The sequence below is a fragment of the Lepisosteus oculatus genome, chromosome 17, assembly GCF_040954835.1.
Source record: "Lepisosteus oculatus isolate fLepOcu1 chromosome 17, fLepOcu1.hap2, whole genome shotgun sequence".
NCBI classification, from domain to species: domain Eukaryota; kingdom Metazoa; phylum Chordata; class Actinopteri; order Semionotiformes; family Lepisosteidae; genus Lepisosteus; species Lepisosteus oculatus.
The window spans coordinates 7,476,383-7,498,859 of record NC_090712.1 but is presented as its reverse complement, the minus strand read 5'-3'; the positions used below and the strand labels follow the sequence as shown (position 1 = coordinate 7,498,859).

Genomic DNA, 22,477 nt, shown 5'->3' with positions numbered 1-22,477 from the left:
GAAAGACGGACTTTCACGGAAGCAGTGGATTGTGGGAGAACCATGTGGATGGGATGAGTATTTGAGAGTACTGTGTAGAGACTGAGTGGTTTTCCTACTATTCGGGTAAATATTTTCTATTTCAAAAACGTTGATTACTGACATTCTCACAGGGCAAATATGTTTTAGCAGTTGTATGTTGAATTAAAATTGCATGGCAGCCATAAGATAAGTAATATGTGATATGGTTCTTCAAATATAATGTTTTTTTATGTTTGGTTTGATCAGATGCTGTCTGAAGACGATCGTATTTGTTTAAAAGTAGGAAGTAACGAAAAATAAAATTAACGCTGTATTAGTTACAAATGTGCTATAGATATTTCTGTGTTTTCTGTTACATTTTATATATAACTTATAAAAACACGATTTTGTACCGGTGCGAAGTAATTTTCAGACAACAAACGATATAGGATCAAATAAACTTTATCAGGCGCTTTTGTCTATTATTCTTCCTGAAATATTCCAGTTTTTTTTTCCTTAGGAAAATGATTTTCTTAGATCTCATTATTTATTTTATTTCCATCGTGTGACTGATTATGATGTATAGGACAGGATCCAGTTTGTGCACATGTGAGGTGCACCACCAACCTGGGTAACGCACAGCAGATCAAGTGTGTGATCGAGTGACCACTTGCTTCTAAGTTGATTTAGGGTGGAATTGTAGTTAGGCTAGATTAAGCAAGGCCAAACTGAGATTTAGCCAGATCACTGGTGTTAGCACTTCTTCTGTTGTGAATTGTTCCCTTTGACCTCTAAGAAAGTCGTGAGGACATCAGTTAAATTTCTAATTTAAAGGACACTGCCTCATATAGCACTGCGTAGACTGTGTTTACTTAATCATTTTCTTTTCAGTTTGCAGATCACTTTTTATTGTCTTCCTGTTGTATTTGAAGTGCAACATGGCCTCCAAAAACAGTGAGAGATCCGATGAGCGATTCAGCCGGATGAAGCAAGACCCACGTTTCTGGGAGATGCCCGAGACGGAGCAGAAGATTAAGATAGACAAGAGGTTTCAATCGATGTTCCATGACAAGAGGTTCAAGCTCAAGTACACAGTGGACAAACGGGGTCGTCCCATTAACCACTCCTCCGCAGAGGACCTGAAACGCTTCTACAAAGTGTCAGACTCAGAAGAGTCCGACCATGAGGAAAAAAAGGCGGCTCAGAAGATGAAGAAGAAGAAACAGAAGTTAAGAGCCAAAGTGGATGTTGAAGGTGATCTTGAGGAAGAAACCGAGCAAGAAAAACCCAAAAATGAGGCTAAGAAAAAGGACAGCATGCAACTTGTGGGGAACGTGTCTGAAAAGGCTTCAAGGAAAGGAACTGGCAAAAAAAACACTTCACATTTGAGAGATCTCCCTGACAGTGGTGATGGATCTGAGGGAACAGTACAGAAATGCCAAGCATTAAGGGTTTCAGTAGGGGAGAAACACTTGCAGAAGGGTAAAGGAGAGGAGAGCTCAGCCCCAGAGCAGCCCACAAAGAAATCGAAAGCAAGAGTGACTGTTTCTGATCCTGAAAAATCAGGTTTGTAAAAGTATATCAGTACTATGATTTTGTACTACTGCCTGTACTACCAGAATTTTTTTTTTAAACTTGTATTTTCTGCAAAATTACATTTTAACAAACTGGCCTTCCTAAATTTCTCTTCTTAAAGTGAAGTAATTTCTCACTTATTCTCCCTGGTATGCTGTGCATTGGGGTTTTCGGACTGTATATAACTGCTGCTCCACATCACCCAAGTTAATGCTGCACTTCATTAGTGGATGAAGTGAAGTGGGTCCTTTACTAAGTGCAAAACACTTTAAGGTCCTTCGTGGTAAAAAGCTTTATACAAGCACAAGGAATTATTGTTGTATTATTTGATGTTATCGGCATATTCATTTTTTAATTTATGAAAATCTTATTTAGTGAATGAAGAAAAGACCAAGTTCGACACGGATGATGAAGATGACGACTCTGGTGCTGACATGTCTGAAGTCGAGCAAGACGAGGAGGAGGGGAGCAGCGAGGAGGAGGAGGAAGATGACTCTGATGAAGGGAAGAGCGCGGAGGATTCTGAAGATGAGTCTGAGGAGGAGAGTGACAGCGGTCCTGATCTGGCCCGAGGGAAAGGTAACATTGAGACCAGCTCAGATGAAGACGAGGAGGACGATTTAACAGACCTGTTCCGGCCTGAGGAAGAATTGGAACATGACTGGGGAGAGCTTTGGAAAGATGCCCCTCGAGGTGACAATGTGAGTTGAAGGAGCTTTTACATATAGGGTTCAGATCATTATCCAGTTACTTTATACAGTTACATATAGACCATCATTGTCCTTTCACTTCTCCAGACTGCAGTTTTCAAAGCGAGAAAACCCTTTATAAATATTAATATGAAAAGACGAATAATGGTTTCCACAGTTGCTCAGCCGGTAAAGGTGCTTGTTTGAATGCAGGTAAAACTCTATAATTCTGATGGCACGGCCTGCCCTTTATTAGTTAGCATTTTGGTAATTTGTTTAACATTGTTTTGTCTGAACAACTGGATAGGCTATGATGTGTTTCAATTTCAGTGTAGACATGAGTGATGCTTTTAATATGCAAATTGCATCCTTGAAGTATACACCTGCCATAGGACTAGTCCCCTGTTGTTGGGAAAATGTGGATTCTGTACTGTTTTAAGAGATGTATGAGATGTTCCGTGATGTTCTGAATAGGTTACTCGAAGGCTTGCGGTGTGTAATATGGATTGGGACAGACTGAAGGCCAAAGATTTGCTGGCTTTATTCAACTCTTTCAAACCCAAAGGAGGAGTTGTGCTCTCTGTAAAGGTAAGAAACAGTGCCTCCGTACAATGATTCTACTAGCAGCGCATCGGGATTTGTATAGTCAAACCCACTTGCTGGGCGGAAGGCCGATGGGATCCAGGGGAACTGCAGGCAGCGCGCTGACAGACTGACAGGCTGAGAGTGCTTTTCATGCAGGGGTTCAAAACCGTAGTAAGCTGGGAACGCCGTTCAGAGATCGTGGTCGCACAGGCTGGGGGGGTGGGGGGGGGTTAGGATAAAACCAGTGAATCTAAACCAAAGCACAATTCAAAACACAATGGGGAATCCAGGAGCCGTGGTCAGAACAAAGCTTCGGTCAGGTCCCGGGTAGGACGGCAGCAAAGCACGGAGAGAGTCTGAGGCCAAGATCAAGAAACGCAGACAGGGACCGAAGCCATGAGAAACGCAGATCATTACACAGGGTGGGAAATGATCTGCATAGGGTGGTCAGGAAGCTGATTTAAGGGCCAGGAGACAAAATAAAAGCTAGGGAACAAGCTTGAGAACTCAAGAGTCCTTGCTCTATATCAGAGCCCAAACATCCCTTAAATATCCCTGAATCACCTGGAACGGCGAGAAGGTAACCACCTCCGGGTGATCAGGGTCTGCTGTCGGTTTGCTTCATGGCAACCGGCACCGAGTGACGGGTGAGTGAAGCAGAGCCCAGCTGCCACGCCACGACTAGCCCACCCCACAGGGCCACAGCTGGGGCGAGCCTGACAGGCCATTGCACGGTTTGTCATCAAGTGCAAGAGAATTAACTTTCCATTTCCTTTATTCATTCTTAGTTATTCATGGGTTGCTGTATGTTGGGCGATCTTGTTTTGTTTATTAGGAGGTATACATTTGTTTTTAACCTGTCTGTTTTTCAGTTTAGGATGATGTTGCTTTGATTTTGAATTCATGGTGCATTTCAGTGTGTTTAACTTGGTGTCTTTCTTGTATTTTCCAGATCTACCCTTCAGAATTTGGGAAGGAGCGGATGAAAGCCGAGCAGTTGCAGGGACCTTTGGAGCTGGTCATATTGCCCGAGAATCCTGATAAAGACACGGAGGAAGAGAGGTGCTGGGGATGGGGCTTTCAGACTTTTGTACTTATTTGGTTTCTGACCTGAGATGGTGTGTTGTTCCAAAATGTTTAAACACTGCTGTTTCTGCTGCAGGTCCAAATTGAAATGTTTGATGCCTTTAAGGTGTTTTTTTGCTTGTATTTTCATAGGAGCTGCAGAGTTCTGCACAACACTGCATGCTTTTTGGGGTTCTTTTCCATCTGAACTCTATTTAAACTAATTATTTACTTTACTGTTGCTGTTTCTCGTTCGTTGTAATGATGTAAAAATGGTTATGAAACCTGCTAAAAAGCCAGCCTCCAGGATTAGGCCTGTGCTTCCCAAGAGCACGTGTGTTGCTGAAGCCACAAGGTGGCAGTGCTCTACTGCTGTACAGCAATTAACAATTCAGAGCGACATTTTTTTATGCAACAGCTGATTAAACCCAGGTAGATATGATACTGTCTGTGATCCTTAATCTGGGTTTTAAAAGCACCGAGGTTTTATAACTGTTCATACCTCATAGCTTTGAGAGAACTGTGGCCCTTGTAGAACATGTCATTTTCTGACCTAGTAGTGCTGTTTTCAGTTCATCAGTGTTTTTGTTTCTGTGATAAGAACTGAGCTTTTGCTGAATTATGTTTTTGTTTCATCAACATCCCCACCCCGACCACCACCTCCCATAATAGATCACGGTATGGTAGGAGCCATGGCCAATTCTGCAATAAATGTGAAGTCCATAGACCAGTAGACAGCAGTAATGGCAGAGCAGACCTGGCAGAGGAAGAAGATGTGATTTGATTTGACAGTGATGTCTTCATGCAGGCTTTATCGTGAGAAAATGAGGGAATACCAGTTCAAGCGCATGAGGTACTTCTACGCTGTGGTGGAATGTGACTCCCCAGAAACTGCAGCTAAGATCTATGAGGAGTGTGACGGCTTTGAATACGAAAGCAGCTGCTCAGTCGTAGACCTCAGGTAAGGAAAAGTGTTTTCTAGCTATACGTTTCTTAGTAAACCCCCAAAGTAAGTGGAGAGCACTGATATTTTTAATGGTGACAAATTCAGAACTGAATACATCTCTGTGTTAGGAAGACTGACAAAGAGTCCTTGATGCTCTGAGTTAAATTTAAAATATCTGGGGCTTAATTCTAGGTTGATAGATGGTTTAAAACATTTAGAAGAGCAGAAAATAGTAAATTTCTCCAGACAATTACAAAAAACAAAACAATCAAGTACTAATAAGAGTAAGAATATAACATTTATTCAGCAAATGTGGTTTTTTAGTAGTTCTTAATGCTTTTCAGGCTGAATTTCAAAGTATGTTTATACTGAACATATTTCACGAATTACAATTGGGAAAGTTTAATCTGTATTCCCTTAAGACTGTAGGGGACTCTTTGGTGTGTTATTATGTATTCTGATCTATTTCTGAAAGAGAACTGAGCATTCAGCAGAAATAATACCCTATGTGCGTTGTCCCAGGGCGCTTGGGACGAAATTTAACTCATGTCTCCAGTGAAATGAGAGCAGTGTTCATGGTTATGTGTGGTAATTTACAAAGTCACGGCACAATTGGACTGTTTCAGCATTGCTCTAAATACCATTGCAATGTTCAGGTCAAAACAAAGGTTCATTTTGTAAGCTTCATAGGAAAACTGTCACACCAATTGGTAGCTTATGATGAGCTTCACTTTTCTCTAAATGTGAAATTGCCAGTTAATAATTTGCACTCAAGTTGTCTGTTTTTAATTTGTCTTAATAATGTTTTCTGTGACTTACTAACCAGAAATATCAGGGAAGCTTTTAAATGGATGAAGTGAAGCCTGTTTTTTTCCATTGCGGTATAAGTAGGTGAAACATAATTGCTTGATAATTCCTGCGGGTTTCCGACATACCTCCTGAATTATTATGGCTTCTATTTTCTTTCACAGGTTTATTCCAGACGATATTACATTTGACGAGCAGCCAAAAGATGTTGCGTCAGATGTTGATTTGGCTTCATATACGCCAAAATATTTTAGTTCAACGGCAGTGGCAACTTCAAAGGTAGGGTGGGCAGGAAAACGTGTGAGCTGTTTCAAACGAATAAGAGTCAAGAGCTCTTGATAAACTTACTCATAGAAGACATGAAGCCCTTTGTATCTCTCTGCTAAACTCGGATTATTTCTCCCTAAAAACCCTGGAAGTGCAAAGGAGGACTGATTATTCACAAGAAATGGACCTAAAGGTTGTGTGGTAGTAGACCATCATACCTTTTGTTATGTTTTTGTATTACAGATAATTGCTGGTATGATAAGTACTTTACAGAGTGAGGTTGACAATTTTGAAAGGGCTCTAATATCATGCCCAGCCTCACTGTGTTGTTAATACTGGGTGTTGCTCCAATAGGTGTGTTAAGTTGAAATTGATACTGCCAAGAGTTGTGTGGATAACAAATGTAGGACTGTTACAGATCCCACAGCATGCTGCCAAGGGAGACTTAATTTGCTGGTTTCCAGAATCTTAGGAACTTAATACTGTTAATTCTCACTACACCCACTCTTGCCCTCTCCCCTCCTACTTTTCCACCAGCTGTCCTGTACCCAGACTCCATTCTCCCATGTCCAGGATCCAGTCTTTCTCCACCCTTGCCCTTCGGTGATAAAGTAAATTATCCACATAAATCCAAATAGTCACTAACCACCTTTCTGCAGTCAGTAGGGTGATGTCTCATCTCTCTAAGTCTTTAACTCTTACACACTTTAGTACCAGTATTCTTGCTTCAGAAACTGGTGTGGCAGTTTGCTAATTGTAGTTTTTCACTGTAAAACACACCGACAAAGGATGACATCACTGCTTTGTATGCTATATTAGCTCTGTAATCTTGTCTTGATGTATTGTAGCTTTAGTGTTTTATATTGTTGTGCACTGCACTTGTAGCTTTATGCTTACCTTATCATCATGTTTTTGTGTACTTCTACACAATGAAAATTTGTGTATGTTATATGTCACCCAGGAAGAGGATATCAGCTGCTATTAACAGCCTTGGCTGCTCTTGACTTCTGGTCAGTCTTCAGCACTCAGTGTGGTGGTGCTTTGTCTCGGGAGTCAAGAGTAGCTGTGAGTGAGCAGGTTGAAGTAGGCCTGTGCTGACATAAGGCTTTCCTCTGGCACAGGTGGAGCTGACCTGGGATGAGACAGACCACGAGCGCGTCACCATGCTCAATAGGAAGTTCAAGAAGGATGAGATTATGGATATGGACTTCCAAGCCTACCTGGCTTCCTCTAGTGAGGAAGAGTCAGATCACGAAGGTAAAACTGTTGCAGCAGTTTCAGTCAGGAGAGTTTATGATCAGTGCTTAAACATCCACTGTAAATGACTTCATCTTACTGAGTTGTTTCTAAAATGTGGAGTTAAGTGATTCATGTGGAACCCATTTTACAAATTTCATACAAAACCATGAATATATTTTTATATACAGTTCGCAAAATATCTAACACATTTTTGTAAAAATGTTTAGAATGTTTTAAACTGAGGTTATATGAGTTGAAGCCTTCTGCCGCAATGCAGATCATTTCCCCTTCTGGAAGTATAAAAATATTTACTAGAGTTTCCTTGTGTTTATTAAGAACCCTGACCTCATCTTACACCAAGACCTATGTAGCATAGCCATAAAAACTGATCTGCACTGTGAAATGGATTAAGATTCCGGTTTCTTCCCTTCTTTAGCTGAGGATGCAGATGATGAAGAGAAGCGGGCAAAGAAAGCCCCAAAAGATGATGCGGAGCAGATTGCAAAGTACCGAGATCTGCTCAAAAGCATTCAAGACAAAGACGGGAAACACCAGGAAAAAGACATGGAAATGGAAATCTCATGGGTTCCAGGTAAACCAGTGTCCTCTCCTGATGTGGCTCTTAAGCGTTTCAGAATTCCTTTGCCCCAAATTTATTTTCTTTTTTTTATAATAATATCACTGTTCTCAATCTCAGTAGTTCCAGATCCATGAGTAGTGCAAAGGAACATTATCTAATCTAAGGTCAACATTGACATTTCTCTAGTTTAGAGATTAGGTTTGCAAAGAACAGCTGCTTTAATTTAAGAAAATAAACCTTTTGACATTTTTTAATTGCTTATAAAATGAAGTAACTACTTTTAAGGTTACTTCATTTTATAAAGTTTTAAGGTAGCTATTTTAAGTTGTGAATTCTGGATTATTTACCTTGGAAGTTAAGGTCTTAAATTTAGGTTGTCTCCAAGTGACAGTCATTAATCGGAAAAAACTTTTTTGCTTTTGGAAAAATATTAAATTTCTTTTCATTGACTTTAAATTATATTTAATTAATAGATTTATATGTTTGCCTTAGGGCTATTTCATACTGCTTGAACCTTGATACTGTGATTTATGTCACTGATTCTTTTTATTGAGGATAAGGATGTTTCATCTTAAATGGTTGTGTTGAAATACTATATTCCAAACCTAAGGCAATTTGGCTACTCATCTGTGCAAAAATAAAAAAAGACTTACGCCATTAAAAAAAGTCTAATTAATTTTTCCTTATTGCATCAGATTTACTGTTTTTTCACTCATATTACCTCAGTATCTTGTTTTCTCTGTTTTGTAACAAAACATTTCAATGGTGGGAATCATAAAGAAGGTATGTATTATGAAGATAGTGTTGCTGATAACACAATTTAAAAACAGCTCAGACAGACATGCCACCATATGTTCAATTATATTCTTCATCTAAAATATCAGTCAAAAGGAAAGTAATCAGGTAACGTTAGTATTAAATAATTTTTCGGGTTTTAGCTTTCATTATTGTATGTAACGCCAGATTTGGCTTCTTAAATGCTATAGCTTAAAATGAATATCATTCTTATCATTAGATGTGGCAGGATTCAGAAAAAATACAGATATTACAGAAAGAAATCCAAGTGGTTTACATTTTTAAAACATGAGAATATGTGCTTTCCTTTAATATTAATTTTTTTCACGCAGCTGGCATCTATTAGTCACTCAAACGTGTTTTGTTTTTTTAAAGAGTATGATTCTTTAAAAAAAAATTTTTTGCCATTTTTTCAAATTCTACTGTAATACAATGCTAACATTCTAAAGCCTGTACTGTCAATACAGGTGAATAGGGCTGGTATTGTTTTACACATAGGTAATTAATGAGCCCCACGGAGTACAGCGCTGCTTGAAGCCATAGACCCACTGTAGTGTTGGTAAAGCCTCAGTATGAACTACACTAAGGAATGACGGATCGGGCCCAAAAGAAAGAAAATAATGTACATAAGTGTTGATGTTGAATCCTCTTAAATTAAAAATTAGTTCAAGGTTTTAGTTGTAGTAAAACGAGCTGAAGTTTATTGCTGTTTACCTCAAGTAATGAAATGAAAGGTGAACAAGCATTACAATAGATAGGATCTAGATTATCTGCTGATCATTTGGGAGACAGTTCTCCAATTCATCTTAATTGGTCTATATGAATATGTACCTACTGAAGTTGCTCATTGGCTATTCAGAAAAAGATAAGGCTTTTTTATGATCAGAACTAACAGTGTGACAAAATAGGCTCTGATCAGGGGATGGTCCTCCAGTGCAGCTATTCCTACTAAAGAAATGTCTTCTGTTCTTTTATAATTATTGGAAAAGAGGTGAGGGCTTAAGAGAGGAACAGTCTGTTTTAACACTTATAGTTTAATAGCTACAAAGTTTAGATTAGGCTAGAAAGCTTAGGCTAGAAAAAAAATTAAATCCCAAATAAGGATATACTGGACAGTAATGTCTGAGCCATAGATGTAATAACAACGAAGCAGGGAGTCTTATGGTTGGTTAGCTAATGATAACATGTAGGTCATGAAAACAGATTGAAAAGTGAATAGTAAACAATTTTAAGAATTTGCATTGGACTTCCCATATGACACTAGTGTTAACAAAAAGGGTGTATTTAATCTGAAAGCAAGAACTACCTGATATAAACAGCCCTGGAAAAAAGATTGTGTAACTTACTGCTCCTTGTCACAACATAGTTGTTGGACGAGATTTTGTAATCCATACAGAGGAGTGTTCACTATAGTTTGAGCCCAACTTGCAGCTGTTAAATAGAGTAGGTGTGTTTTAAAATGATATCAAAGCTTACCATAGTTAACCTTTGCAAATCTGTTGTTGCATCTAAAAATGGGCAAGAATGCAATGGTTTAACAGCAGTTTTACATTAAAATATTATTTTATATACAATATACCAAATAACAGAATGTTTTCATCTTGCCACATAAACATCTGTCTTATCAGGCTCATACTTGTTATTCCTGGAGTGTGTTGAACTTGTGGAAACTGCTGTTTGTTTCATGTCATCTGGATTCTCACTGCAGACATCTTTTTAAAGTTTTCAAGAACAAGATTAATGGTATATAATCCCTAAACGACATGAGCGTACTAAAATATGATTGCTAAGATTAGGTTATAACACTTTTTTCTGGCAAGGGCAAATTGAATTTGTCAAATCTCTGTTACTAAATACATACATACAACCCGTTTATGGGTTTTCTTTCAGGATTCCTCTGGGATTTGCTTTGGCAGAACTTTGTGTAATAGCCTGCTGGTTGTTTATTTTTGCATGTAATGAAGGATTTGCAGCAAAGATTTTCACACTAAGCTACTCCACTTCAAGACGTCTTTATGGCAAGCAAAAATTACTTTTGTGCTGTAAAAACATCACTTCTTATCTTGTGCTTTAGGAAGTGGTCAGGAAGATTGCGGCTCTAAAATATTAAATAAAGAAGTGTGGATCCTGTTGCACAGTTTAAGGGGAGACAGATGGCTCAATGGATTAAAGTTAATCGATCTTCACTTCTTCACAATCTTCAAGTATTCTTTTCTTATATAAGTCAAGAAATTAATCTTAGTCCCCAAATTCCCCTGAGCTTAATAAAACTCAAACAGTTTGGATTTATTTTGGAAGGTCAAATTCCTCACAGTTTGTATGTTCTCCCCGTGTGTGCTTTAGTTTCTTCCAGGTGCTCTGGTTTCCTCCCATAGCCCACAAATATACTGGTAGATTAACTGGCTTCTGGTAGAGTTGGCCTTAAGTGTGAGTTTATGCGTGACTGTGTTTGTGTGTCTGCCTGCTATGGACTGGTGCACTGGCCAAGGTGTATCCTGCCTTGCGCCCATTGCTTGCTGGGATGGGCTCTGGCTTATCCGTGGCCTTTAATTAATTGGGGAAAAAATGGTTAGAAAATAGATGGATGGATAATTCCTCACACAAACTGACAAAGCATTAACAAGAAAGGAGTCCTGACCCCTGGTAGCTGGTGGGGTCATGCCATGAGCTGACCAAGCTGATTAGAGAATACGTGAGAGTGGGTTTTAGCTCTACGAGAATTTGCCAATTAATGATGGTCTGAGATTGGATGTGTCTTTCACTCTGCAGACTCCTATAGAGCCTAAATGTTCCACAGAGAAATGGACAGTAAAACCATAGAAAGTTCAGTGCACGGTACAGTTTATGGCTTTCTCTAATCATGGTCCTTGTTGTTTTGTTTTAGTGTTAGATTGTAAAGACAGATTTACTAAGTAATATGCTTTTTAAACTATGTGTTCTTCATGGTTTTAGTTATTTTGCTGTCGTGTTAAGCTTTTCTATTCATAGTTTTACATAACTATTTTCAAATCATGCTAAGCAGTCCTGCAAATGGATAAAAACTGGCATGAATTTTTGTGGGTATTGTGGGTATTCATGTAAATATATTAATCAAAATCCTCTGCCAAATTCACGAACTGTATTCTCCCACAAATCGAGGCTAACCATAGAACAGTCATATCTAACTGAATCCTGGATATCAAAAATGAAAAATGTCTAACTGCCTAGAAGATTGCTTCAGTGTTGCTATTGCTATTCCGCTGGGTACTCAGCAGTTGTGGAAGGGAAGAATTTCCAGTTTGGAAATTTCCTTTTCAGCCTCTGGTTTTCTTTGTTTTTGTTCAGATGTGCCCGTTTGACAGATTGATAGCTGTGATATAAAGGACATGTTTTCTGGGGTGGACATTGTTTGAAGTAGAAGTTCTCTCACTACCCACTGTCGTTTTCGTTTTTCTTTTCTTTGGTGTGCGTGTGAGATTTCAGGACTCAAAGAGACAGCTGAGCAGCTTGTGAAGAGGAAGCTGGAAGGAAAGGATAAACTGACTCCATGGGAAGAGTATTTGGAGAAGAAGAAAGAAAAGAAAAAACAAAAGAAGATGGAAGGGACAAAGGTAAACATCCCGAGAAATGTAACGCCACTGAAAGTGGTGCAATGAGGATCCCAGAAAGCAGTGGTAAAAAAGGTAGCCTGCAGTGCCCACAGGTGGCTAAACAAGTAAAAGCACTTGTAGTTTGAGTTCTCAGAACCCAAAAACAAGCTGAACTATCACTATAGTATCACTGCCTGACCAAGGCCAGTGGGAAACATGATGCTTTGTTGCACAGCATTGACTCTTTTGACATGTGGTATGGGATCTCGCAGAGTTTAAGGGGATTAATGGTTCGTTTAAAGGCTAATTGATATTGTCCCTTCACTTTTTGCAGAATGGATAGAATGTTTTCAGAGTTAGAAAGTACTCCCAAGGGGAGCTCTCACTAAAATTTGTTGCCTAGCCTTGTCGGGAAAAAAAGCCTTGTCCTTAATTATGTATCTGTGATCTTTAAAGGCTGATTGAGTTCATTACAGATTAAAGAGATTCCATCCTTTGCAGCTCCCTTTGCAGAATGTTCATAGAACACAAAGTTGAGATTAACTATAGCTCTGGAATGCCCTTCAAAAGTGTCTGTTTGCATAGAAACCGTGTGCCACACTGAGATCACCCCTTGAAATCCAGAACTTCAGTACTACTCCTAACGGCCTTGTGCATACTTTCATCAGGCTCCGAGAGCCAAAATAAACATCATTACCAAGCATATATGATTAAAGAAAATAAGCTTGTTGTTGGTCCACCCAGAGCCTTTTACCTTTGATCACTTGGCTGGCTTACAGATGCAGAGTTCTGGGAGCATTTTTGTGCTGCTGGAAATTCTGTTTTCACAACAAATGCCGGATTTGGGTATTTGTTTTATTTTGATGTTTCTGCTTATGAACACAGTGTAGGCATGGTAGTTACTCTCAACTCCAATGTGGCTATTTCCATTTTGAATTGTTAAAATTTCTTCACAAGAATAACACCAGCAAGTGGGTCTCTGTCTAGTTGATTTAGGCTAGACTACATCCATGTTATTGTTACATTTAAAGCTATAAATTAACTTAAAGTAAAACTTATATTATTTAACTTTTTTTTTCTTTTAAAAATGTCCTAGAAAAAGAGAAGGCCTCAGCAGTTAAATAACTCTTAAAAAGACCTGAAAAGGGGTTTTTGTTAATCTGACGATGTAAAATTCTACTAGTTAAAAATAATCACCTTTTATACAGTGACATTAAAAAAGTAAAATGTGTATTGGAAATAATAGTGTTTGTTGCCTCCCAGTATTATTAAGTATGACTTTAAGGAACTGTCAGCACAGCTCAGAACATGTGACTTGGTGTTGCAGGCTGCTGTTGGGTCTGATCTCAGTGATGATGACCTGCCTCCTGATGTTGACCTTGATGACCCTTATTTTGCTGAAGAACTGGGAAAAGGAGGTGAGATCTGCTGGGAACTGCTAGGTCAACCTTCCCATCCCTGCTTTGGTTTTGATAGATAAACCTTTTTAATACAATTTTCCATAAACACTGATGCTTATTGACTAAAATATATGATTTGTAACAAAACTACGGACAGTACGTGTTGTGAAAAGCATTTATCTTCTAGCACCAATATATAATTAGTAATTTAGAAATGAACAGGCTTCAAAAGGAAATACAGACCTGCTGGAAGATAGCAGTGAGGGTTTAACATCTGTGTACTTACCTGTCTTGTGCCAGGAACAGCGCTGAAGAATAAAAGCAAGGCTAAGAAGAATAAAAAATCCAGGGAGGAGGAGAGAACTCCAGAAGAAGAGGCAGAGCTAGAAAAACAAAGGGTAATGTTATAGTCAAGCTTTACATTTTCCTGGCATTAAATGATTGCAGCTGAAAAGTGTTATAGAAATACTACTATCCACAAAATGTTCATGTAAAGATAAAAAAATTCTACAGGAGTAAATAAGAAATGCTGTTATATGAAGATAATAAACCTTACTGTCGTGGATCTGTTACACGTGCAGTGTTAACACCAGTTGATCTTCAAATGGATACAACCGGACTTCTTTTAACTCATTTTCTTTAAATGAAAAATCAGTACCACAAAGCATGTGAATGGTTACCCACATTTCGAATAACGAAAGCCAACGGTGAAACTGTGAAGAAGCGATACAAAGAACAATTTCGAAACCCCCCCACCACCAAATGTAGAGAGTGAAGAGGAAGGTACGACTCGTTTCATAACATAACGTGTTAAAAGCAAATGCAAAGCCTATGGAGTGGCAGCAGAGACAGTGTATGTGTGATAGAGCTCACAGCATATTGCTCTGTGCATTGTTCGCCATTGTGTGTGCTCTTACTTTGCAGATTAGACTGTATCATCACACCATAAAGGTGTTTATGAAAATTATTTTTTTATTACAGAATTACACAAAAAGCAAATGAAGTGGTTACTATACAGTACTATACTTAGGTTTTATTAAACTAATTACTGTAAATAAGCAGTTTTTTCATGAATAAAATTCACAAACCACAGTATAAATGTAAGTTATTATTATTTCTTCTGTAATTTATTTGTAAAAAAAGTAAAAGAAGGGCTGACATTTTTGGGGTCTGAACTGTAATTTTTCCCTGTAAGAAACAATGGAATTTGTTTTTCTTTTTATGAATTTTCACTATATCTAAGAGTTTCCGGGAACAAATTACTTTTGTAAAAACAGGTACGAGTGTATTGGATTGCATCGGCCACCTAATTTTCAAACCTGCTTCTAGAGAAAAACCCCACGAGGTTTGTACAAGGAGGGACAGAAGGATGTTAATGATATTAAATTAAGGAGGTGTGCCTGTATGTTCACAGGCTGAAATGGCTTTACTGATGGATGACGATGAGGATGAGAACCGAAAGCATTTCAACTACGACAAGATTGTGGAGCAGCAGAACCTGAGCAAGAAAAAGAAGAAGAAGCTCTTGAAAAAGAATGAGCTCCTGGAAGAAGATAACTTTGAGGTTAGAGCCTTTATCCTTTCTTATTGAATTATATTTCTTATTCATTGGTACAGCCAAATATTTCATTGATTTACCTCAATTACTCAATTTGTATTTGTGAGATGGAAGCATATGTAACATATTTTTTGTATGATATTATCCATGCTACAGCTGTATATATGTTTGTATAATTGTTCTTGAGGCCTGTAGCAACAGTATCTTGCATAACCACCAAAGATTTGTAAACCTTTTGAAAACATTTTACATATTGCTGTGCACTTAGTTTCTGTGTGTAGTTTATTTAACATCAAGATCAAACCGTCCATTTGCTGTAAATAAGACGCATCTCAGTTAAATTTCGCAATAAATGTTGCCAGATGTTCGGTGGAAGATATTATCTGCTTTAGTGCAATGAATTGGAAACAGTTAATGAGAAAATTAAATGGGGCAATAAGCACTGTACTTGAAGCTTAATTTAACCTCTTTGTTTGACTGCTTATTGTCCTGATTCATATTGCATTAGTAAAATGATAATTGGAGCTTTTTTTTGACTGGTAAAAAAAACAGTAACCCTTTGCAGAAAAGTAAGTTAAATCTGAATTTGGATGGTGCAGCACTAAAAGCTAACCTGTTCTTACCTTGGTTGCAGGTTGATGTGCAAGATCCCCGGTTCCAGGCAATGTATACCTCCCACCTGTTCAATCTGGACCCCTCTGAGCCCGCCTTCAGGAAGACCAAGGCCACCCAGAGCATCGTGGAGGAGAAGAGGCGCCGCAGGGAGGAGGCTGCCCAGAGGAAGGAGAGGGAGCTGGAACAGGAGAGCCCTAGCAAGCTAAAGGCAGGCTCCAAGACAACTATGGACGCAGGACTCTCCATGCTCGTGAGATCCATCAAGAGCAAAACCGAGCAGTTTCAGGCGAGAAAAAAACAGAAAACAAAGTAGTTGTGGACAGAGAAGGGAAAAAAGGGAGAAAAAGTATGGCATGATATACTGTATCTTAACATGGTTAAGCTCTGGCTCTTTGAGGACAAGGGAGCTGGAGATAAAAATCTGTGGCCTTCTCTCTTGGATGGCATACCCATTATTCCAGCAACGCTGATTTCAATGAGTTTTTTCCACTGACAGGGATAACAGAAGGTCTTGCGTATGAGAAAGCCTCTAACAATTCAAGTAAAACTAAACAAGATGTCATTTTAACTTAAAACAAAAAGCTCTAATTTGAAAATGTCCCATTGACATTATAATTTTTGGACATGAAGATGACAATATATAATGTAAGTGTCATGTAAGTAAAGCCTTTTGAAGTGAAACCCCAATGGAATGTGGTGGTATAAGTGCTTTCTTTGAAGCCGCCAATGTGAACAGCTCAAACTTCGGATGATGACTTTTATGTTGTATAAAAGACTCTCTGTGCTCTTGTTTTGGCTTCAGTTTGGCCTGAAAGGCAAATTAGTTGAGTTTATATCTTTCCAGAGCATGCAGACAACAACCAAAGTCACGAATCTTTTAAACAAACAGTTGGCCAGCAGTGAAGAAGAAAAATGACAAAGCCCGTAGGACAAACCTAGAGAATTTTGAGAGCTTGCTCAGAATTGCAAGATGCTTTGCAGCAAAAAAGAGTAATCTACACTAATCATTTTATTAATGTTTTATTATTTTAACTTGGAACCCATGTTAATATCCCAGAGTACTTTCTCATGTCATTTGCTGAACCACTTCAGGTACACGAGTCCACTTCTTAAGAAGAGTGTTGCGGTAATTCCCTTAGAATCATGCCGGCAGTATTTTACCTTTGATTGATGTAAATATGACAAAAGACAGCTCTTTTAGAGACTTTATAATTTGGTACATAATATTATTTTGGATATGTGAAAAATTTTGACTGTTTAAACATTTTACAATATTCTTGATAATTTAAGTTTGACTGCTGACTTAATATGGTAGCCTTGTAGCTTAACATTTTTTATAAGGGACTCTATCCAAGACTTCTATTGTCTGAAGTACTTTTTTGATACTTACCAACATAAAGCATAAATCACTTTTAAAGATTGTTTACCACCCTGTAATTTGATCCAACATAAAACACCCCTAGCACTATAGTCCTGTATCTGAGGAGCTATTCACTGCATTTTACGAGAAAATCTTTGTGTGGTGCATCTTTTTTCTCCTTTTTGTGAGCTGTAGTCCACAACAGGAGTAAAAGTATTTTGTAAACTTAACATGTTCATTATAATTAATGAAGTGAAACTGTGGCAGTCATCCTACTATAAAAATCTTTCTCTAAGAATGAGGAAAATTATTTGACTCCAGTTGTTCAATTGATTAACCAGGAATAAGTGTCAAAACATTTTCAAGTTCTTAAATTTGTCAAAGAATACAAATGTTAAACTACCTGTGAAATCTAGACGTTTGGGTTTTTTTTCTACTGAACTTTAAATGCATCTTACAATTAAAAATGGTTACATCTCAATAGCCTTGAGCAAAGGTCAAAGATCAGTTAATGCACAGATGCGCACTGAAGTGTTTCCTTCATAAATTGCTTAGAAAACCTAGGTCCTCACAGCCATCTGTTTTTGAACACATGATATGACTTCACTTGGAGAAATTGTTTAGATAACCTGTGTTTTTTTTTTTCCCCATCTCTGTGACATATTGTGCTATGGATATCTGGGAGGCAGGTCCCAAGGTTAATAGATGCTCAGAATGTCCCAGATCTGGCACTAGCTCCACATGTACAGATTAAATCAGTGTAATTGCTTTGCTTCTACTTAATATACAATAATCCTGGCATTTACGTCCGATCTAAAAGAGAAAAGAAGGGGTTTGTTTGGTGAATGGATCTCAGTGGCTGCAGATCTAACGTGTAACAATCTTTTCTTCTCTTTTTTTTTCCACTTGTAATTATTGGTGGGGAACCTCTAAGCCATACGTTTTATAGCTGCGACTCGAGCTGTAGAGACATTTATATGCCATTATCTACATCTACACTGGGATTGTTATTCGCACTGTTCTCTCAGGATAGACAGAACTTTCACACAATCTGCACAGTACGTTACAAAACAGTAAAAATAATAATGACAGTACAACAGAGCACAGTAACATACAACTGGCAACAGAACAATAAACACATAGGACAATAGATACATGGTAGCCAAGTAAAAAGTGCAGAGGTGCATTGAATTGGGGCATCATACAGTTTTATCTGTTAATGATACACAATACGATAGAATAGACGCTATTCTTAAGCTTAGTGGTCCATGCTTTAATGTTGTGGTACCTCTTGCCAGAGTGTAGGGGGGAGAACAGTTTGTTACGGGGATGGTTGGAATCCTGAATAACCGGGATTTGCTGCACAGTGGATGGTGTGGATCTCATCAATTGATGGTAAATAAGATCCTATAATTCTCTCTACCACGCCCTTTGTATGGCAACTTTGTCTTGTTTGGTAGTATTTCCGTACCATATGGTGATATCACCAGATAGAATACTTTCTGTGGTGCCGCGGTAAAGTTCACTACTAAAAGGTAGCTACTTTCCCATACCGTATTTCTTTAGGCACTACAGAAAGTGGAGGCACTGTTGTGTCTTTTTCAGACTGGCTTCCGTGTTGTGAGACCAATCCAAGTTGGTGGCGATCTGCAGTCTGAGGAATCTTAGCAGCTGACAGTTTCCATTGTTGTGCCCTCAGTAATGACTGGGGTGTGACTTCCTCTGGGTCTTCTGAAGTCCACAATGAGTTCTTTTGTCTTGTTGACATTCAGGGCCAGGTTGTTATCATGGCACCACCTTGTCAGATGCTCCACCTCCCTTCTGTATGCGGACTCATCACTGTTGCTGATCAGCCCAATAATTGTAGTGTCATCAGCAAACTTAATATTGTGGTTGCTGATGTAAATGGTTGTACAGTCAGAGGTGAACAAGCAGCACAGCCTAGGGCTGAGACGGCAGCCTGGAGAAGCTCTAGTAGTGCACCAGAGGCGATATTGTTACCAATTTTTGCCACCTGACATCTGCTCATCAAAAATTCCAGTAAGATGCATAAGCCCAGATTCAGGAGTGTTGGGAGGGAAGGTGCTTAGAGGGAAAAATTGTTAAAAGCCAAGCTGTAATTTATAAACAGCATCCTAACATACGTGCTCTGCCTGTCTAAATGTTTGAGGGCCGTTTGTAGTGCTAGAGATATTGCATCATCAATGGACCTATTTGAGCCATAAGCAAACTGAAGATGGTCTAGGCATTCCAGGCACTTCATGACCACAGACCTGAGTGCCATTGGACAGTAATCCTTCAAACATGATACCTTAGTCTTCTTGGTCAGCAACACAAATGTGGTGTTCTTGAAGCACTAAGATATGACTGACAGAGGTTAAAAAGGTCTTTATACACAGGAAATAACTGATGTGCACAGGTTTTCAGAACACGAGGGGAAATATGCTGGTGGCACTGTACAGCTTGCTGAGTACCGCTTCCAAAGGTTATTAATCATAAAACACACTCCACCTCTTTTGTCCTTGCCGGTAGAATCAGCTGTGCGGTCCATTCTGTATTGTGTGAATCCATCGGGTTGTTCAGAGGTTTCAACCAAGTGAAACGGAAGACAGCAGAACGAGGAGGTTTGTTGGTTTTAGTGTAGAGCGATTGCACTTCTGCAAGCAGGATGCTGGTGAGCGGGGGGCGACAGTTATGCTGCTGGAGACACGCTAAAACGCCACTTAAACCATTTCCTATTGCGTTCGTGTACCTGTTTGCGCTGTGCTTCAGAGGCAAACCTGTGTACTTCTGTTTCCACTGAAGTCTGTTCCGAAGCTCTAAGTCGCAGGTCCTAAAGTGTTTGTTGATCGCAGGTGATCATCGCACATTTTTAGTCAAATTATGAGACAACAAACAAAGGAGCTACATGCGAAAACGGCGCCATCTTTAAAAACAATGAGTAAGAGTTTGACCAAGATCCTGATTCCAAGTAAATTAAATATGGACATAGCGTTGATATAGCATTGATTTTTTTTTGCAAGGGTGTTTGCTCCAATACTTGATCATCATAACCAATAGACAATACTCAATGGAGGCAATGATACAACAGATGTGCAGCAAAGACTTATCTTTATGGGCATTAAACTCAAAGAAATACATTCCTGTGCATTTTTGGTTAGAAACTCTTACATTACACACATTACATTAAAATAGAAGTGTGGTTTTATGTAAACTTAATTGAGTAATGTCCAAAAGCTATAATAACTGCATTGTCTTATTTGCTGTTTTTATACATATCTACCAAAAGTCAGATATTGTTCTTACACTACCAACACCAATAAGTGTTGCATGGATTAAGTACAGCAGTTTTGAAAGACTGTCACTTGAACCTTGAATCTATTTAGTTGGATAGGGTGGTCTGTTTAAGATTTAAATGAATTCGTGATTGTCTTTATTCAGCCTGGTTTTAATCATGATTGTATGATTTTGGGTGACATTAAGGTCAAGGCCCTGAGATCTAAGTATGCCGTGGGTGTGCTTCAGCAACTCTGAGTTAATCAAAGCTAAGCTAGAGAAATGACAACCACATGCCAATAAAAGTCTCACGTAACTATGCTTGCTGTAGCTGAAACATTGATTGAATTCACTTTTTTTTCCTTTGGAACACTGGCACTACATGAGATTATGATGTGAGGTTACTTTAATATCTAAATTTAAAAAAAAATGTAGTTCACCAATTGGTTTCACTATCATTTCATCCTTTGTTTCGTGGAAGGATAGATGTTGCTTAAACAGTTAACAGTATAAGGATACAAAATGCTGAAATATCTTGAAAATGCAAAGATGTCCCAGTTTATAACAAAGTAATTTAATGTGGTAAAAAGTCTTAAATAATTTTCATTTTTAAGTTTTAAACATTTAAGGCTTTACCACAGTTGACGTTCGGTGACCGCTTTCATTTTTCTCCAAATGATCTCCGCATGGAAACTCAGTGGGGTCCCACTTCAAAATCCCTCCAGGAACTTTGAAAATTCCATCTCTCTTGGAAAAAAAACATGCGGATTACAGAAGACAGCAGCTGAAATAGTCTGGGTGGAACTGTTCTCATTATCTTGAATAGTGAACGTTCAAGGTTGCATGTGTTATATGAGTTTTTAGAAATTGTCAGGTATTGTGTTCACAAATTTTATAGCATAGGCATAATTTGAAAATAACCATGCACAATGACTGGACGAAACGGAATATTCTCATACAGTGAAAGTGAAACACTGACTTTTTCCATAAGACTTATTTTTTTATTTTATTCCTCACATCTGCTTTCAGATTGAAATGTTTATAGATACATATGTATTTATGCACAATATAGACCATTCTTTTAGAGTACTATAACACTTTCTGAGCAGTAAATCGCTCCTTTGAAAGATCGCAGTTTGTCATAGATTATTTTTTCCATGAGCATGCAGAAAAGATCCTTACCTGGAGAAAGGCAGAGGTTTTACTTGGTTGTTTTGGGGGCAATTAGAAAAGTATTTCAGTTCTCTCTGTCATAAATAAAACCATAGTACTTTGATATTGAAATGTTGATATGGAATATGAATGATGTTGAGAGACCTTTAATAAGTCTTTAGTATGTCTTAATCAAGCTCATGCTTTAATACTGCACTTTTTAGATTCCCTCTTACAGCTATGCTCATTGTTTAGGGAGAAACGTGTAGGTGAAATGTCTAAAGGTCTCCTTCTTGAGAAGTTTTTTTCTGTGGCCAGACTCAAGCTGATTTTGCTTTAGATTTTGAGCTGGTATGTCTTTCATCCACTTTCCTGAGGTTATTGTTGTTCTTAATGAGCTCTATGTAGCATTATTCTGTGCCATTTTGACGGTTTGAGGATCAGTGGCTGCAGGTTTTAGGCATGAGTTTTTAATTTCATAAAGATTAGACAAGTGAACCACCCTCTCCCCTCCTCCCAGTATGCTTTCTATTATCCTTGTCTGCTAGAGTTCATTTTTTGCAACATTTCTCAGTGCCTTCCAGTTAATGGGTCCTTCTTTTATTTCAATACATCCACCCATCCACCCGCTTCAACCAATTTAGGGTTTTGGGAGGGGGGGCAGAAGCCTATCCCAGCAAGCAATAGGCGCAAGGTAGGATACACCCTGGAAGGGATGCCTGTCCGTCACACGCCAGACACACAGACATACTCACACCTAGGAGCAGTTTTCCTAGAAGCCAGTTAACCTACCAGTATTTCTGGAGCATGAGAAGAAACCCATGTGGACACAGGGAGAACATGCAAACTCCACACAGAATCCCAGGTCTGCAACTGAACCCATTGCCCCAGCACTGTGAGGCTGAAATGTTCACCGCTGTGCTGTTGTGGCACTCTTATTTTCGTACATAACATAAGACAAACAAGAAGGCCATTCAGGTCATCCAGCTAAATCTTGAC

General features: G+C 38.6%; 1 protein-coding gene across 1 annotated transcript; it reads left to right on the top strand.

Moving 5' to 3' along the window:
* Positions 1-3: 3 nt before the first annotated feature.
* On the top strand, positions 4-17,531 carry esf1 (ESF1, nucleolar pre-rRNA processing protein, homolog (S. cerevisiae)). Its single transcript, XM_015362861.2, has 14 exons — positions 4-105; positions 892-1,566; positions 1,951-2,276; positions 2,739-2,852; positions 3,802-3,911; positions 4,723-4,875; positions 5,832-5,946; positions 7,056-7,191; positions 7,610-7,765; positions 12,011-12,138; positions 13,445-13,535; positions 13,818-13,915; positions 14,932-15,081; positions 15,710-17,531. Exons 2-14 carry the CDS (start codon positions 939-941, stop codon positions 16,001-16,003), a joined length of 2,499 nt encoding a protein of 832 aa, XP_015218347.2. The 5' UTR covers positions 4-105; positions 892-938; the 3' UTR covers positions 16,004-17,531.
* The last annotated feature ends 4,946 nt before the right edge of the window (positions 17,532-22,477 follow it).